Genomic DNA, 20,434 nt, shown 5'->3' with positions numbered 1-20,434 from the left:
GGGGCTGGAGGGTCCCTGTGTCACACTGGAAGACCCCTGTGGGGGGCTGGAGGGTCCCTGTGTCACACTGGAAGTCCCCTGTGTGGGGGCAGACACAACCTGTAAACCTGAGCCTGGTCAATCAGAAGAGATTTCTTCACACAAAGGCAGTGGAACTGTCCTGCCAAAAGCAATAGATGTGGGCCCACCTAATTCTTTAAAAATCTGAGATTAATAGATTTTTGCTTGACACGAGTATTAAGGGAATTGGAGGCATGGTGATTATATGGAGATAAGGTAGTGGCAAGCTACGATCTCATTAACTGTGACAGAACAGGCCAGAGGTGTTGAATAGCACCTTCTGTTCATATATTCCCATCAAGTTAGTAATATTTAATTTTCCCGACTGGTGATTCCCAGTGATTTCCATACCTCAGGACCGCTGTCTGTTTCCCCATTTAATGCTCGCCTCATCTTCATGTGAGAATGGTTTTTGTGTGAAGTTGCAAGCTTATGGAAGCATTGCAAATTCTGTTCTATTTTCAGACAGCGCTTCATCAAATGCCAAGGAGCTTTACTTGTGTGTTTGTGGTTTCCTTTTTATTCCTCCACTTCGAATTCTGCCTCTCGCTGGGGCTGAATGCTTCGTGGGGACAATTGATACAAAGGACTTTATTCAACCAGCTTTAAATGGAAAATCAATTCATTTGGAGTGTGGAAATTATTACCAACTTGCTTTGATTTAAATGAAGGGCTTATCAGGTCCCTTCAGAGAGTAATCCAATGTAGTGTTGTAATAGAGTCAAGTATAGCCCAGCAGACTTTCCTCCCTAAAGTATATTTCTATATGGAAGGGGATCATGGCTTTATAGTGATTGCAATGCATTATTTTTAATTCACTCATGGGACATGGGAATCACTGGTTGGCCAGCATTTTTTGCCCATCCCAGCTGTTGTTGAATTGAATGGTTTGCTAGGCCATTTCAGAGGACAGTCGAGAATCAACCACATTGCTATGGGTCTGGAGTCACATGTAAGCCAGACCAGGTGAGAACATTCTGAAGGATGTTCGTGGGTTGGATAGGTTTTTAAATCAAGAATGGTTTCATGGTTATCATCAGATTCTTATTTGTGGAATTCAAGTTCCACTGACTGCCACGGTGGGATTCAAACCCAGGCTTCTGAGTCGCTGAAATAACAGTCAAGTGACAATGCCACTACACCAAGGCCTCCCTTTTGTAGATGGTGTACAATTCTGCCATTATGTATTAGCGGTGGAGGGAGTGAATGTTGAAGCTGGTGATGGGGAACCACTCTTCACTGATGCATTGTGGGAACAATGTGTACCAGCTACAACATGAACTGCAATAGACTCCTTAGGCAGCATCTTCCAAACCCGCAACCTTTCCCATCAAGGGCAGCAGATACAGTGGAACACTACCACCTGCAAGTTTTCAATCAAATCACTCACTATCCCTGACTGGGGAATGCATTGCCGTTCCTTCAGTGTTGTTGGGTCAAAATCCTGAAACTAGCTTCCTAACAGCATGTGGGTGTTACTGCACTAAGTGAGCCATGGTAATTCAAGAAGACAGCTCACCATCCAGTTCCCAAGGACAATTATGAATGAGCAATAAATGCTGACCTAGTCAGCACTACACACATCCTATGAAAGAATACAAAGAAAATAATGGTCCCTTGGGTTTTCTTTTAAAAAAAAACAACAACCTATATCATTACGTGTCTTTTTATCTCCATGGTATTTTCTTTCAACTTTTCCGTTATCAAGCTAGCATTGAGAAGTTCTGGGGTTTGAACTCACAGCCCACTGCATAACTGGTGTTGTATCATAGCCGTTAGACAACCACACCACAGCTCAGACAACCCCTCTTTCATCATTGACAAAAATAGAAATTGCTGGAAAAGCTCAGGAGATCTGGCAGCATCTGTGGAGAGAAATCAGAGTTAATATTTCGGATCCACTGACCCTTTCTCAGAACTGAAGGTAGCTAGGAAAATGTTGGTTTACATGTCATTGGAGGGCAGGGGTTAAGGAGCAAATGATAGGTGAGGATAGAGCCCAAAGAGGGAGAAGAGTTGTTGGGTAGACAAAGGGGTGGATAATGATTTGGCTAGGAGGGTGAATAGCTACTAATGGGGACAGTTAGTGGCTAACACTGGGTGGTATGTAACAATGGACTATGTGGTAACAAGGCCTGGTGTGTGGGGGATGAGGTAAGGACATGGAAGAGCTCAAGCCCTAAAGTTATCGAACTTGATATTGAGTCCGGAAACCCTCTTCCATCATTCTGTGTCTCCCTCCACACATTTCTTCGTAGATTGCCATAGAATGAGAGTTAAACTCAGGCCATCGAGGTTCATACACAATGCAATTATCAAAGCAGTCTATCAAACTATTGGAAATTTTCACTTGATCCCCTCCACCCCCAGCCTCAATAGCAATGTGGAGAAAGAGTTTGCGATGTCCACCCCACTTTGTGTGAGGAGGTGCTTTCTGACATTACATGTGAATGACCTGGCTTGAATTTGAAAGTTGTTATCTTTTTGACCTGGACATGACCCTCGCAGAGAGGATGTAGCTTCTCGCTGAATCTCCAATACGGAGACTATGAGACTATGTAATCTAACTGTTTAACCCTTTCAGCCCCAGTATCATTCTGGTGAATTATCTATGCTTCACTCCCTCCAAGGACATTATGTTCCTCCTGATATTAAGAATTTAATGATGACCATGTCAATTGTCAGAAAAACCCCATCTGGTTCACTAATATCCTTTAGAGAAGGAAATCTGGTCTGACCTACATGTGACTCCAGCCCCACAGCAATGTGGTTGACTCTTAACTGCCCTCTGGGCAATTAGGGATGGATAATAAATGCTGGCTTAATCATCAATGCCCTCATCCCGTGAATGAATTAAAAACATCAAAAACAATGTAGCCCTCAGGTAGTCATGGTCTGAATCTTGGACTGTTGCAGGCCATATTCTGAAGGATAGATCAGTACTTGCAAAATTTTGATCCACTGATGATGAAGGAATGATTTATACATCTCTAATTTGTGAAAGCGATTGGTTCGGAGGGAAAGCTGCAGGTGATGGTGCACCCAATGCCTAGGATCTTCCAGGAGAGGTGATATCATTGAAATATTCGAGATTCCGGAAGGGTTTGACACTGAGAGATTTTCTCCCCCTGGCTGGGGAATCAAGAACGTGGGGACATGGCTTCAGGATAAGGTGTTAGTCATTTGGGACTGAGATGAGGAGAAATTTCTTCACTCAAAGAGTTGTAAATCTTCACAACTCTATCGTAGAGGGTTGTGGTAGTTCCATCAATCAGTATATTTAAGACTGGTGTAGATAGACTCTCTTTTTCTTCCATGAATTTGGGGATATGGGGAGAGAATTAGAAGAGAGAGCAAGTGAGTCAACAAGACATAGGACGTATAGGCCAATCAGAGCACACTTCCTGAGGAAGTGGTGGATGCGGGTACGATTGCAATGTTTAAAAAAACATTTGGATAGGAAAGGTTTGGAGGGATATGGGCCAGGAGCATGCAGGTGGGACTAGTTTAGTTTGGGATTATGTTTGGCATGGACTGGTTGGATTGAAGGGTCTGTTTCCGTGCTGTCTGACTCTGACTCTGTGACTTTGGCAAGGTTGAATGTTAGTATTTTAAAGCATGGAGTCTGGCAAACCAGGCAGATGAGTTGAGAGGTAGACAAACAGGAGGCTGGAAGAACACAGCAAGCCAGGCAGCATGTGGAGGAAAGGAGCAGTCAATATTTTGAATATTACCCCGCTTCATTCCTGAAGGAGGATAATACCTGAAACGTTGACAGCTCCTTTCCTCCAGATGCTGCCTGGCTTGCTGTGCTCTTCCAGATTCCTGTTTGTCCACCTTGGATTCCAGCAACTGCAGTTCTGTTTTGTCTCGAACCAAGATGAGTTGCGAGCTCAAATTACAACATGTGGGTATGATGTCTTTGCTGTCACTGAGACTGGGTAGAGAGAGGAGGCAGGATTGGCAGCTCAGTATTCCAGGATGCAGAGTTTTCAGCTGAGAAAGGAAAGGAGGGGAAAATGGGCATTGATCAGGAATCAATTACAGCAGTAAAGAAGGATGACATCTTGGAAGGATCCTCAAATGATGCCACATGGGTAAAACTTCAAAAACTAAAAGGAGTAACCACATGATTCCTGATCAATATTGCCACACCCATTTTTCCTCCTTTCCTTTCTCAGCTGAAGACCCTGCATCCTGGAATACTGAGCTGCCAATTGTGCCTCCCCTCTCAACCCAGTCTCAGTGACAACAATGACATCATACCCACATGTTGTAATTTGAGCAGGCCAGGCAGCATCTGGAGGAAAGGAGCAGTCAATAGTTCAGATATTACCCTTCTGTAGGCCCCCTAAATAGAAGAGTGGATATGTGGGCAATTTTTGGAAGAGTGTAAAAGTAATAGGGTAGTGATCGTAGGGGATTTCATCTTCCCCAATATTAACTGGGATAATCATGGTGTGAAAGGTTTAGATGGAACAGAATTTGTAATATGCATCCAGGACAGCTTTTTAAGCCTGTATGTGGAACACCCTACAAGAAAGGTGGGGGAAGCGGGTAGTGATGGACTTAATTTGAGTTAATGAAGCTGGGTTGAAATATCTGTGTGGGAACATTTTGTAGACAGCGATCATAACTCCGTTAGATTCGATATAGTTGTGGAAAAGGATAAGGATGGGCCTGCAGTCAAAAGAAGGGAGGCTTATGGCAAATACCGAGGGCTCAAAACAACAGAAGCCCTGGAAGAGTATAAAATGTACAAGGGGAAACTTAAAAAGGAAATTAGGAGAGCAAAAAAGATGGCATGAACAAATGATGGTAGGTAAAGTAGAGGAAACACCTAAGTTATTTTACAAAAATATTAAAGAAAAAATGATGACTAAGAAAAGGGTAGGACCCATTAAGGACCACGGTGGTAATTTGTGCCTGGAGTTGGTGGACATAGCTGGGATTCGGAATGAATACTTTGTGTCAGTGTTCACTAGTGAGGGGATGATGTGGGGAGAGAAATCAGGGAGAAGGTCTGTGATATAAAAAATTAGCATAGACAGAGAGAAGGCTCTGAGTGCTCTGCAAGGCTGAAAAGTAAATCTCCAGGGTTGGATGGACCATCTCAGGCTGTTGGCTGAGGGAAGAGAAGAAATAACAGTGGCACTGGCAATAATTTTCAATTCCTCTTTGGCGACAGGAGAGGTGCTATGGATTGGAGGAAAGCCAATGTGGTACTGTTATTCATGAAGGGAGCAAGGGATAAAGCAGGAAATCACAGACCAGTCAGTCGAACCTCAGTGGACTATGTCCCATGCCAGTATATCCTTTTTTTAATTATGTGGGCCAAAACTGTACACAGTACTGCAAGTATAGCCTCACCAAGACCTTATAAAGTTGGACAAGACTTCCCTATTTTTAAACTCTGAACCCCTTGCAACAAAGGACAAAATATCATTGCCTTCTTAATTACTTGTTGCACTTGCATACTAACTTATTGTTTGGAAGCAGAGCAGGCTTGATGGGCTGAATGGTCTATTTTCATTCCTATTTCTCATGTTATTATGTGGCAGAAGCCATGGATTTGTCATGTTAAGCCAAGAAACGATGCATTCCATTTCTGGGCCTCAGGTTAAAAGTTAACCACGCTGTCCCAAGTGTAGGACTGGCCAAGAATGGGTAACAACAACAGGTTTCCTTCCCTAAAGAACATTGGGTGAACTAGTAGAGTTTTCTTTGACGACCCAACGAACCAGAGCTGTGTTTACCATGCTTCCTTCTGTTAGTAATGTATTGTAAAAGTCATGAAGATGGGCCTAATGGGATAATTGATTCCTGATGGACCTAGATGTCAGTGTGAGCCAATGTCTTCAAGCAAGGAGTGGAAGGGATTGGTGAAAGGGTGCCTTCAAAGTTGACATTAGGGATGCTTTTAAGACTGATGTTTGCAATTTCGATACCCTGTGCTGAAGATTGTATTTGATGTATGTTAAAGCCACTGACAACTGCAATAGTGGGGGTTAGGCGAAGTTATTGAGAACCCCATCTTAGCTCAGAAAAAAGTACTTACATTTATATAGCACCTTCCATGACCACTGGGCATCTAATAGTGCTTTACAATGAATGAGATATTTTTGAACTGCAGTTACTGTTGTAATATGGGAAATGCAGCAACCAATTGTATATAGCAAACGTCCGACAGGCAGCAGCGTAAGAATCTATTTTTGCGATGTTAATTGAAGAATAAATATTGATCAGAGCACCAGGGAGAACTTCCCTGCTCCTCCTTGCAATAGACCTTGAGATCTTTCCCAAACTTTTGAGAAAGCAGACAGAACCTCAGTGTACCCTCAGCCAGACTGGGGGTATCATGGTGGGTTAAGGCAGTAAAACTGAGAAGTGTGAATAGTCCTTTCTGAAATTGCTGTTTCCCAATATTAACTTGCTTTTTCGAGCTGATGATGGGTCAGCTGACCCAAACTGACATTCGGAGAAGAGCCAGCGCAGGTCTCATTTCATAACTGGGATCTAATCTAATTGTAAGCCAAAGTGACACTTGTTAAGGAAACTATTCCTCCCTCTTCATCCAGGTCCAACCCACAGGAAAGGGATCTTGGGTCAGAAGAGTTTTGATCGTCTCTGTGGGTCAGGAGGATCAAGGTGTTTTTGCAAGTGTCATAGGGAGGCCTTTGGTTGGGTTTTCTTGGACACCAATTCCTTAACTAATGCCAGAGCCCCTAAATCCTCTGCTCCCTGATCACTATCACAAGGGGAGAATAGAGTCACCAGATCCGAAGTGGCCTCTTATTTACCATTCCTAGCTGACCGCTTGTCAATTAGATGGTCAGCTGCCGAGCCAGGCTCAACTGGAATAACCAAAATGTAAGGAGCTGTAGCCTGACTGAAAAGACACAGTGTCTGTCCAGGTTTCCCTAAGTCCTCCACCCTTTACAAACTGCTTCTGGGATCATGGTTGTCCTCCTCTAACCTCTCCCTCACTTACAAAGTCAGAGCAGGAATTCCAGAGTCATGCACCTTTCTCCTGAAGCTGTAGAAGTTAACACATTATCTTTTCTTTCTGAATTCCTATTTAGCTGGTGATGTACAGCCATCCACAAAGGAAAGGATGAATCTTAAAGGAGCTTCTGCGTTGGCAAATTCAGAGCTACAGATTCCACAACTATCCATGGAACAAGGAGGAAATGGAAGCTCAAACACAGCAACACCTATTTCGGGCAAGCTGCCCCTCAAAGACTGGTCCTTACTCTCTGGGACTGAACTCACTGAGCTGTCAAAGCAAGTGGTGGAACCGCCATCCCATAATCTCGCTGTCACACAGCAGACGGTGCAGCAACATCTGGAGCAACGCACCCCAACACCTGATGCAGAACAACACCATTTCTCTGGAAACGGCTCTTCACTCTCCACTGACCCAGAGGAACACAACTTAAGTCCAAACGCCTCCAGCAATTTACCCCCAATCAACAACAGGAACTCTTCTGGTAGTCTGTCTGGTGTGTTAAAGGAGCTGGACATTTATGAAGGAAGTGGACTGGATTACAGTGGTGACCACGTTGATAACTCAACCAGGGGAACGTTCTTGGCCAGAGATGGAAGCCCAACCGTGACATTTGAGGGGCCAAAAGAGGAAGAATCTCATAACTCCAGCGACCTAATTCTAGCAAGCCTGACTCTCGTAGCACCTGAAACTGTAACCATCACATTAAATCCAAAAGAGAAAACCAGTGCCTCACAAGGTCAAAGATCTGAAACAGAACCAACACAGGAGCCAGCGTCTATTAGTCTCAACAGAACGCCTCCTGGCATTTCAACACCTTCAGCTTCTACTGATTCAGATGGATTCAGCCCTCAAGCTGTGACGATGAGTTTATTGGCTAAAGAGATGAAATCGGACATTGTTGTTATTGGTGAATCCAATGAATTGCCTCCACTGGGGCCAGAACCTATGGCCAAAAATGAGCTCGACAGTGACTGGGAGTTCTTGGGGAAACAATTCTTGAAAAGCAAGGCTACTCAAGTGATGACTATTGACCTTTCCAACCAGCAACTTGATAATTTACCCACCATTGAACATGAAACAATCAGAAGCATTATTAAAGGCACAACAGCAGTTACAGAGCAAGTCTTAACCAGTGCATCACAAGAGCCATCGCATATTCCAACTCCTTCTGCAACTGAACCAAAGGCATGGCCACAAGTAGCCACAGGTAAGCACATTCTTAATCATCTATTTGTTGTTTGTTCTACTTGTTTCCTTTGATATCGTTCAACTCTGGCCAAGAATGAGTGGAATAAGGGATCTTGGTACATAGTCAGAGATAGTAAGAATTGCCGATGCTGGAGTCAGAGATAACACAGTGTGGAGCTGGAGGAACACAAGAGGGCAGGCAGCATCAGAGGAGCAGGAAATCATTTTCTGAAGAAGGCTCTCGATCCGAAGCGTCAGCTTTCCTACTCCTCTGATGCTGCCTGGCCTGCTGTGTTCTTCCAGCTCCACACTGTATTATCTTGGTACTTAGTGATGACTTTCATAACAGTTTAGGAAATAATGAATCATTAATAAGCATGAATATTAGAAACGGCTTGGGGTGCAATTTATTGTGTGCGTACATCGCCTTCAAATGAGTTTGTCTTTAAGGATACCACGTGTTTTGTGTAAATAATATTGTGATTCTGCCTGTCAGTTATTCTGCTGAGAGTTTACAAGCCCTGCACACAGATGCCAGTTGATCTGCTATAATGTCTGCTTCATAACCTGTAATGTGTTTTACTGATGTAAATGAACTAACCTACAGAGTCAATCAATCCTGGGCAATTGATTGAATAGAACTTTATCATGAAGATGGCATAGTTTACACTTTGGGGAGCAGCAGTAGCGTTCCTACCTCTGGTCTAGCCTCAAGTTCTATCTCCACCAGAGGTATATCTCTGAACATGTTGATTAAAAATGTCTGCACTTTGGGTGGAATTGGCAATTGGGCGTAGTTGGAATTGTAGTGGCTCTTCCAGAGTAAGGTTAAACTTCTCCCAACTTACTTACATAATCATTACATCAAACCTGATGTGACGCTGTAATCAATCATAACTTTTCCTCTTGCATTGAAGTATTTCTTGATACATTTAAGAGTGCAGTTGTTTCTTCCACACAGTTGAAAACGGGTTTATTGCAAAAAATAAGCAATTTTGATAAATTTCTAGTCTATCTCCTGTGGGTAACCTGATTTAATGTCACTGGCATTCAAAAAATGATTCAGAACATTCACTAAATCTTGCTGAAAAGAGATATTTTCTCATATTTTTCTGCTTGCCCTAATCAGGACAAAAGCAAGTATGGTAGATTTCAAACAATGATCATAATTTATACTACAGAAGATAAGGATGCTGATTGGTTGGCAAGTTGACTCTGAGTGGCCAAGGGGTTGGCATGGTAAAATTTGAATTACCCAGGAGTCTGGGGAGTCTCTTTTTCCCTGTCATTTTCAATACAGCACATGTTGGCCAATCAGAGTTGACTTTACAAACAGTCAGCAGGGAAATCTTGGGTGTCTAATGCAGAAAGGTTTGGTGTGTACTCATTGGAATTCAGAAAAATGACACGTGATCTTCTTGAAACTTTTTCCCAGGGCAGAAATGACTATTATGAGGGGGTGTAATTTTAAGGTGACTGGAGGAAGGTATAGGGGAGATGTCAGAGGTAGATTCTTCACACAGAGAGTGGTGGGTGTGTGGAATGCGCTGCTGGCGGTGGTAGCAGAGTCAGATACATTAGGGACATTTATATGACTCTTGGAGGATAGTAAACTGTAGGGTATGCAGGGTAGTTTGATCTTAGTAGGATAACAGGTCAGCACAACATCATGGGCCGAAGGTCCTATACTGTGCTGTATTGCTCTATGTTCATATCAAATTCAGAGGGGTCTTGCTGGAGTAGATATTGTGAGATTGTTTCTCCTTATAGGGGAATTGAAAACTGGGAGGTACAGTTTAAAACTAATGAGCTTCCCACCTAAGATGGAGGTGACAAGAAATATCTTTGAAATTCTCTAACCCAAGGAAGAGTGGAGCCAGTGTCATTGAACATATTTGAGGCTGAGTTAGGCAGATTTTGGATTTACAAGGAAATGTAGGGTTATGGGGGTCAGCTACAAGCAGGATAGTGGAGTTAACATCACCATCATGTCAATGAAGATCTTATTTAATGGTGAAGTAGATGTGCCAAATGGCCTACTCCTATTTCTTAAATTGTTATGGTTATTACAAAGAGATATTGGTAGACCAGGTGAATGGGCAAAACTGTGGTAGATGGACTTCAATGTAAGTGAATGTGAAGTTATCCATTTTTGACCAGAAATGGATTGATCAGGGGACTTTCCAGATGGTATGAAGTTAGATACAATGGATATCCAAAGAAACCTGGCGATTCATGTGCATAGACATTTAAAATACCATGAAGTGGTGCTTAAAATAGTCAAGAAAGCTAATGGAATGCTGGCCTTTATATCCAGAGGACTGTAGTACAAGGATGCAGAAGCTATGCTGCAGTTATAGAAAACCCTGGTTAGACCCCACTTGGAGCACTGTGAGAGCAGATTTGGGCACCATGCCTTAGGAAGGATAGATTGGCCTCGGACGGAGTAGAACATAGGTTTACAAGAATGATAACTGGACCTCAGGGGTTATGTTACGAGGACAGATTATAGAAATTAGGCCTGTTTTTCTCTAGAGTTTAAAAGGTAAAAGAATAATCTGATCAAAGTCTTCAAGATATTAACAGGAAAAGGCATGATATACAAAGATAAACTATTTCCACTGGTTGGGGATTGTAGAGCTAGGGAGCATTGTCTGACAATTAGGGCCAGACCGTTCAGGAGAGATGTTAGGAAGCACTTCTACACATGAAGGGTGGTAGAGGTTTGCAACTCTCTTCCACAAATTGCAGTGGATGCTGGATCAGTTGTTAGTTTTAAATCTGAGATAGATACATTTTTGTTGTTATGGGCCTAAGGCAGGTAGATTGAGTTAGATCAGCCATGATATCATTAAATGGTAGAACAGGCTCGAGGGGCTGAATGGCCTACTCCTGTTCCTGTGTTCCTTTCTCTTTCTGTATGTTGTGCACTATTGTGCTGAAATGTGAACAATAATCTGCATTTATATAGACAACACAGTGTGGAGCTGGAGGAACATAGCAGGCCAGGCAGCATCAGAGAAGCAGGAAAGTTGACGTTTCAGGTCAGGACCCTTCTTCTGAATATATGTTGGAGTTAGAATCACTATTCATGCTGATGAACGAATACAGAGCCCCAGCTCAGATTCCCTGAGTGAAGTATAACTCACCGGCAGCACTGTAGCTGTCGTTATGTAGGAAACAGGCAACCATTTAGTACACAGCAAGCTCTCTCAAACAACAATGACTTTAAACGTTGATTTAGTGATTGATGTTTTCAGTCAGGGAATTTGAGCTGGGGCTGTGTATTCATTCACCTGCATGAACCATGATTTTAACTCCAACATACTTTCCCAAACACACACCGATCCGGAATCTCTCCCACTCTCACTTTCGTGTATAATGGAAGTTGATTGTCAAACTGTTTGGCCAACCCTCCTTCCTTCCAAGGGCTATCCTGTTCTGCAGCTGGACTCAAACCCAGAGCTTCTGGCTGTGAGGCAGGGACATTACTCACTGCAACACGAGAGCCTCTCCTGGCAGCTGATGTGAATCTTTGATTTTTAAGGACCTATAAAATCTTAGTGGGGTACATCAGTGAGAGAGGCAGTCTCTGTTTCCCCTATCTCCATTGGTGGCTCCCATCTCTCACAGTGACAGCATTGGAGGGTCTCCTTTTGGTATTCGTAGAATCCCTACAGTCCAGAAAGAGGCCATTCGGCTAATCAAATATGCACTGAACCTCTGAAAAGCATCCTGCCCAGACCAAGCCCACGACTCCATTCCTTGTAACCCTGCATTTACCATGGTCAATGCACCTAGCCTGCACATCTTGGGACACTAGGGGTCAATTTAGCATGGCCAATCCACCTAACCAGCATATAGAGTCATCGAGGCTTACAGCATGGAAACAGGCCCTTTGGCCCAACTTGTTCAGTTTTCACAATTAATCTCGCCTCATTTGTCTGTGTCCCATATCCCTCCATGCCTATCCCATCTATGTACCTGTTCAAATGTTTCTTAAGTGATGAGGTTGTACTCTCCTCCACTGCTACCTCTGGCAGCCCGTTCCAGACACTCATCATCCTCTGTGTGTGAAACAGTTGCCCCTCCGAACCCTTTAGTATCTCTCCCCTCAAACCTATGTCTTCTAGTTTTACACTTCCCCACCCTGGGGAAAAGCCATTGGACAGTGGGAGGAAACCAGAGCACCTGGAGGAAACCCACACAGACATGGGGAGAATGTGCAAACTCCACACAGGCAGTCGCCTGAGGGTGGAATCGAACCAGGGTCCCTGCCGCTGTGAGGCAGCAGTGCTAACCACTGAGCCACCATGCCACCCAGTCTTGGTAGACCCCACACCTTACTTAATTGGACAGGACTCCCAGAGGGAGCCTTCTTGCAAAGCACCCTCTGGGCCTCAATGAGGCATATGTGGGTGAGAAACCCACATTCCCTCCGAGAATCGGGATCTGGACCTGGGAACAAACTCTGAACCTTCTTGAATTCAATTACATATTGGCACTTTCTGACTCTCTAAGACATGTTGCAGCGGTTTATCAGCCTTCTTTGCTGTAATCCAATAGTCACCCATTGGTGCATCTATTACTTTTACATAAAGTAGCAAAGGCTAAAAGTATATCGTCAATCACAAGTACATTCCTGAGCTTGTCTGAAAAGAGAGTCCTGCACAAACATTTACGTTTTAAAATCACTCAAATGATTGCATTTCGATAAATAATTGAGTCACAGCACCCCTAAATTCTACTCAGATTGCTATGTTGTCAGAGTTTGATTTTTTCCAATGTAGGCCAGCAAATGAATCCAAAAATCAATTATTACCAAATTGATCTATGATAGGCTTATAGGTGACAGAGATGCCCTTTCATTAGTGCGTGTTACTCAGTCAGGGAGCTCTCTCTGGGACTGGGCTTGCATCGCGGAGGCAGGAAATAGAAATTGGGTTTATTTAGTCCTGACTTGGAAATATATCGCCGTTCCTTCACTGTTGCTGGGTCGCAATCCTGGAATTCCCTCCCTAGTGGCATTGTGGGTCAACCCACAGCAGGACGACTGCAGCGGTTCAAGAAGGCAGCTCACCACCACGTTCTCAAGGGCAACTAGGAATGGGCAAGAAATGCTGGGCCCAGCCAACGACGCCCACATCCCACAAAATGAATAGAAAAAATAAATTTACTGGTCAGAGCCCTGTCTTGATGGTGTGGGAATGCTGATTAAAGTTAAGGATTCTCACCACAGTGATCCCTATGTTGGCATGGAAGCAGGTTCCTTGCTGTATGAATGGCGTTGGAAATGCCATTGGTGCAGGACAACCCTTCAGAGCTCCTATCAGTGGGCGGCACGGTGGCTCAGTGGTTAGCATTGCTGCCTCACAGCATCAGGGTCCTGGGTTCAATCCCATCCTTGGGTGACTATCTGTGGGTAGTTTGTACATTCTCCAGGTGTCTGTATGGGTTTCTCAGTAATGCTGACTGTTAAACGATCAATGTTTAAAAACTCATCTAGTTCGCTAACAGCCATTGGAGAAGGAAATCTGTCTATTCTTACCTGGTGTCACCCGAGGTAGTGTACTGGCTCAGTGGTTAGCACTACTGCCTCACCGCACCAGGGACCGGGGTTCAATCCCACCCTTGGGTGACTGTATGTGTGGAGTTTGCGCATTTCCCCTGTGTGGGGTTGCTCCAATTTCCTCCCACAGCCCAGAGGCATGCAGGTTAGCCATGCTAAATCACCTGTCATGTCCAGGAATATAGAGGCTAGGTGGGTACCCATGGGAAATGCAGAGTCCTGGGGATGGGGGTTGGCCTGGGTGGGATGCTCTTCAGAAGGGCGGTATGGACCTGATGGGCCAAATGGCCTGCTTCCACACTGTAGGGATTCTATGATTCTATAAGATCTTCCAGCACCAGGTGGTCAGTCGACTGCAGTACAGGGTATTGAACTGAGAAGGTGTTGCAACAAGAATCTGGTCTTTTGAGCATTTTTAAAAAAATAAAGTTTTGGCAAAGATCTGTAGCTCGGATTGTGGGTGATGCTGTTGACTTGCTCGCCGAGCTGGCTTGTGTTTGCTCAGACATTTTGTCACCATGCTAGGTGACATCATCAGTGAAGCCTCCGATGAAGCGATGTTATTCTACTCCACTTGGAATTTATACTGTCCGGTCCATTATAGCGAGTACCATTATTTCTGGTTTTGATCTGTACGGGTTTGTACATGGGCTCCAATTCTATATGTTTGTTGATTGAAGTATGGGTGGAGAACCATGCCTCTAGGAATTCCCGTGCGTGTCTATGCTTGGCTTGGGCTACTATGGTTACCTGGTCCCTTACAATGATTAAAGACCCCATTCTCACAACAAGCAGAACGGAAGTGGTTTACAAATACCGTGCAATGACTGTCACAAACATTACATCGGACAGACAGGAAAGAAACTAGCCATCAGAATACACAAACATCAGCTAGCAGCAAAACGGCACGATGAACTCTCCTTAATATCGGTACACTTAGACAATGAAGGCCATCAGTTTAACTGGAACAAGGTAACCATAGCAGTCCAAGCCAAACATAGACACGCATGGGAATTCCTAGGGGCATGGTTCTCCACCTGTAATGCATTCAACAAACATATAGAATTGGACCCCATATATAAACCCATACAGATCAAAACCAGAAATGACAATACTCACCATAACAGACCGGACACTATAAATTCCAAACCGAGTAGAATAACATCACTTCATTGGAGGATCCACTGATGAAGTCACCTAGCATGGTGACAAACGTCTGAACAAAAACAAGCCAGCTCAGTGAGCAAGTCAACAGCTTCATTTTTTAAAAATTCTGATAAAGACAGAAACAGAAAAAGCAGCCAGGCCACCAGTTTGAGAGTTGGGAAGGACAAAGGGATGCCTGGGCAGGCATATCTGGAATGTTATGCCACGCCCGGGGTGCCCTCCAGCTGAGTTGGGAATTCGAGACCAACCAGCAAAACACTGGTTGGTCATAGAGTCATAGAGATCTATGACACATTAAAATGACCGTCAGCCCATTGTGTTCATGCCAGGCAAAAACAGCCAGCTAACTACTCTAATCCCATTTTTTCAAAATAGTGTCATACACCACAGAAACAGACTCTTTGGCCCAACTTGTCCATGCCAACCAGGCTTCCTAACCTGAACTAGTCCCATTTGCCAGCTTTTGGTTGATATCCCTCTAAACCCTTCCTATTCATGTAACAGTCCAAATATCTTTTAAATGTCGTAACTGAGTGCACCTCTATCACTTCTGCTGGCAGTTTGTTCCATGTATGCGTCATCATTTGTGTGAAAAAGTTGCCCCCCTACCCCCCCCACCCTGCTCTCACCTTAAATCTCTGTCCTCTAGTGTTGGATTCCCCTACCCTGGGAAGAAAACCTTGACTATTCACCCTATCCATGCCCCTCATGACTTTATAAACCTCTATAAGGTCACCCCTAAACCTCCTACGCTTCAGGGAAAAAAGTCCCAGCCTATCCAACCTCTCGGTATAACTCAAATCCTCCAGACTTGCAAATCTTTGCTGCATCCTCTCCAATTTAATAACATCCTTCCAATAGAAACAGGTCATAAAGGTACCTTTACTTTGGCTCTGAATGAACCTGATTGCCCCTTTACTCCGTGGGCCCTGGAAACATCTCCCCTCACAATGGCCATTGCCAGGCACAGTGGCTGTAATTAAACACACTGCCTTGCATGGTACTTTTGGCAACCACTTAACCCCTTGCCACCCCTTCTCCCATCCTCTGTTCCTGCCTAGAGGGAGATGGAAGTATGTGGCTGCAAAAGTTTGGCTCTTGATCTCAATCTACTGATCCTTCCCTGCCCAGTGAGTAGGTACGTGGCCATCAGCTAGACAGTGGACCAGCCTTGTCCATGAGGTATGTTCTACTGTAACTTATGGGCCTTGGCTATTCTGTTCTACAGTTTTCAGAAGGAGAGGTGCAGAGAACTGGAAAGAGAAAATTCATAAGCCGGGGTCATTTTTCTTACATGTCTATTACTCTTTGAACTTTACTTCTAATCATCACATCTCATGAACCAAAGCCAGCCAACATAGCCTCCTGATTGAAACCCCTCACCGAATGATTTTCCACAATAAAGTGAAGTCAATCATGACACGAAGCAGGAGAATTCACAGTAAATCACATATAATGGGATCATGGTTCAAATCTGTAAATGTAGTTAAAAACCCAGTAAGGGAGCAGAGTGATAAATGGCACAGCTATAATCCTAAATTTACAGAAAGGAAATGAGACAATGCCAGTCATAAATCTGCCTTTGTCCTTTCCACAACCTAGATCTTAAACAGAAGATTCTCAGTTGTCAAACACTTTTAAGCCCTTCATGTTTAACAAATTAAGACATTATCGTTGAAAGAGAAATGGCCTAATCTTCAAATATGAAATCAAACGACTCCATTTCCTTAATAATTAATTATCTGTTGGGCTTTGTAGAGAAAAGGACTTAATAGGCTTAACTGACACACAGGGTAAATGACAGCCTCATTTCATCGATTTATTCAACTCTTGTTCTCTGGTTGAGCTGTTGACTCCAGCATTTGAATATTCCTAAAAAGAACAAAAAATGTACAGGATTGGAAAGGGTAGCGATCTGTCCAGTATCCATGGGAAACCACGTACCTTTAGAATGTGCACTTGATGTAGTATACAATGCTACAAACAGTCTTGAGATGGAGGCCTTGTTCATTGTACCTGGTGCCTTTAACCAGGCCAATCTCATGAATGTACTACCAACATAACCTCAACATGCCTCCTGTCCGACCAGGAGGCCGAACATCCTTGACCATTGCTATTCAACCATCAAAGATGCGTACCGCTCCATTCCCCAGCCTCCTTTTGGGAAATCAGGCCACAACGCTGTGCTCCTCCTCTTATGCTCACAAACAGAAATTGAAGCATGAGGACCCAGTACAGAAAGTAGTGCAGTGTTGGTCTGAGGCAACGGAAGGGTTTCTACGGGACTGCTTAGAGTAAGGGGATTGGTCCATATTCAAGATCTCAGCGGCCAATCTAAACAAGTATTCCACTACCATTGTAGACTTCATTAGTAAATTGGTAGATGACTGCGTGCGAAGAAGTTAATCTGAATGTTCCCCAACCGGAAAGCATGGATGACCCGGGTGACCGCTCCCTACTGAAGTCCAGGTCTGATGCGTTCAAGTCGGGCAATTCTGACCTATACAGGAAATCCAGGTACGAACGTCATAAGGCCATCAGAGATGTCAAGAGACAATACCAAACTAAGCCTGAGACCCATTGGATCACACGGACACCCACTGTTTGTGAGAAGGCTCACACAACATAACGGGCACAAAGCGAAATCAAACAGAATTGTGGGCATCAGTACATCCCTACCCAATGAGCTCAATGATTTCTGCGCTCACTTTGAACAGAAGGTCAGTGAAACAAGGTCACGTGTCCCAACATGCCTGGACACACCTGTACCCACAGTCACCACCATAGATGTTTGATCGGCCTTCTTGAGAGTGAACCCATGGAAAGTGACCAGCCCAGATGGAGTCCCTGACCATGCGCTCAGACCCAGTGAGGACCAGCTGGTGGGAGTATTCACTGACACCTTTAAAGCCACCTTACTACAATCTGAAGTCCCCACCTGTTTCAAAAAGACTACCATCATACCGGAGCCAAAGAAAAATCATACAGCGTGCCTCCATGAATATTGCCTGGTGGCTCTGACCTGTATACTTATGAAGTGCTTCAAATGGTTAGCCATGGCTCACACCACCTCCAGTCTACCGGATTGCCTCGATCATTTGCAATTCGCCTACCAGCGCAACAGGCAAATGGCAGACACCATTTCCCTGACCCTACACTCATCCCTTGAACATCTGGATAAGAAAGATACCTACTGGACTGTTAATCTAGAAACCCAGGTAATTTTCTGGGGACCCAGGTTTGAATCCCACCATGGCAGATAGTGGAATTTGAATTCAATAAATTTGTTTCCATACGCTCGGACAAAGAAGGTCACAAATTTGACCGGGACAATGTAACCATCCTAGGCCAAGCCAAGCAAAGACACTCATGGGATTTCCTCGAGCCCGGTGCTCAACCCGGAACTTGATCAACAAACATGCGGAAATAGACCCCATACACCAACCATTGTGAAGTAGAACCAGAAATGACGCCAACCACCACATCAGACCGAACCCACATAAATAACAATCGGGACAGAGCAACAACATTTCATCGGAGGCGCACTGATGATGTTACATAATATGGTGATGAATCGTCTGCAAACCAACCTACCAGCTTGGTATACAAATCAACAACCCAAATTCAATAAAAGTCTGAAACTAAGGATTTAATAATGACCATGAAACCATTGTCAGGAAAAGCCCATCTGGTTCATGAATGTCCTTTAGGGAAGGAAACTGTGACTACATGTGAATTCCAGACTGACAGCAATGTGGACTCTTAAATACCCTCTGGGATGGACAATAAGTGACACCCTCATCCCATGAATGAAAAATAAAAAAATGAATTTCACTGAGTCTCTTTAGACAGAACACTCCAAGCTCACAACCATTACTCTCGAGAAGGACAAAAGCAGCAGATATCTGGGAAAACCACAACCTGCCAGTTCACCGCCAAACCACTCACCATCCTGACTTGGAAATATATCGCCGTTCCTTCAGTGTCGCTGGGTCAAAATACTGGAACTCCCTCCCTAAGGGCACTGTGGATCTATATACAGCACATGGACTGCAATGGTTCAAGAAGGCAGCTCACCATCACCTTCTGAAGGGTAGCTAGAGATGGGCAATGAATGTTGGCCCCGGCAGTGATGCCTAGGTCCCATGAGTGAATAAAAATGAAGAAACCTGTCCTTGTCTCCAACTAACTGTAGCGCTGAAACTGCTTTTCAGTGGCCCTTGTACTGTCTGTGTGACCAAACTGAGAAGCTTGGAATAATGCCCACCCTTTGGCACGGCAGAATTGATTGTGTCACCTAACTACACCTGAGATGTTGCATTTCTCAGACACCGCTGTCTTCCCAGGTACAATAGGACATGAAGAAAATAGCTTTCCTCATAGTCATATTTGGTCCAAAAAAATCTATGTTGGTGTTTACATCCTACTCAAACCTCCTCCTTTTTTCTTAACCTCATTTTATCTTTTTTGATTCTTTCATGGTGGGTGCATCACTGCCAACGCCAGCATTTATCACCCAACCCTAATTGCCCTTCAAAAGAGTGACTTCTCAGAGGGCAGTTAAGAGTAGGCCACATTGCTTTGGGTCTGGAGTCACATGTAGGCCAGGTTGGGTAAGGATGGCAGTTTCCTTCCCGAAAGGGCATTAGTGAACCAGGTCGGTCTTTAAAACAATCAATGATCATTACAAGGTCATCATCGCTGACACTAGTTTCAATTACATAATTAATTCCACCAGCTGCCATGGTGGGATTTGAACTCCTTTCCACAAAGCATCGGCTTATGACGTTATCATTGTCCCATCCACCTCCTCCCTATTATTTTTCTCCTAAAGTGCTTACCCAGCTTTCCTCCTCTCAAATGCATCCGTGATATGTAGTTCAATTTCTCCATAAGTTAATGATTTCCCCCTTCTCACCTGTTTTTATTTATATCGCACCTTTAGCAATAGAAAACCTCCCAAGGTGCAGCACAGGAGCAAAAGTTCAACCGTGAGGAGACATGAAATCAAACAACTGAACATTTGGTCAAAAGAGAATATTTAAAGTAGTGTCTGAAAGAAGGGTAACACAGAGGTTTAGGGAGGGAGTTCAAAAATGAAGCCCAATGACGAAGAAATTAATATCAGGGTTGTTCAAGAATTCAGAAAAATTAAAATGGAAAAATTAGATGATTTGCAGTTAATTTTAGAAAGAGCTAAATAGATTTTTTTTTAAGAAAAAAGGAGCTTCATTTACTTAGACATTCATTAACACTCCACCCAACTCTGACCTGAGGCAGTTTGATCCGAAAAAAGAATTAAGAGAGTGCTGATATCTCCGAGGTTGTGGAATTGGGAGAGCAGCAACGTTTCTCTTCTGGCAGTACACTCACCATGGAGTATACCCTGTGGCTAACTCCCACCTGGAGTCCTTTAACATGGGGACACTTTTGCAGTATCA

At 43.9% G+C, this 20,434-nt stretch overlaps 1 protein-coding gene across 1 annotated transcript in view; it reads left to right on the top strand.

The window, feature by feature from the left end:
- The window catches only part of LOC109921562 (neurocan core protein-like), a 167,192-nt gene that overhangs the window by 55,917 nt on the left and 90,841 nt on the right, over positions 1-20,434 (top strand). The window contains exon 6 of the mRNA XM_048613943.1: positions 7,143-8,276. Within this exon, the coding sequence (XP_048469900.1) occupies positions 7,143-8,276 (1,134 nt within the window). The remainder of the gene's footprint in view (positions 1-7,142; positions 8,277-20,434) is intronic.

The sequence above is a fragment of the Rhincodon typus genome, chromosome 29 (genome assembly GCF_021869965.1).
Source record: "Rhincodon typus isolate 14 chromosome 29, sRhiTyp1.1, whole genome shotgun sequence".
NCBI lineage: Eukaryota > Metazoa > Chordata > Chondrichthyes > Orectolobiformes > Rhincodontidae > Rhincodon > Rhincodon typus.
The sequence above is the reverse complement of the archived record's forward strand: the minus strand, read 5'-3'. Positions and strand labels throughout refer to the sequence as shown.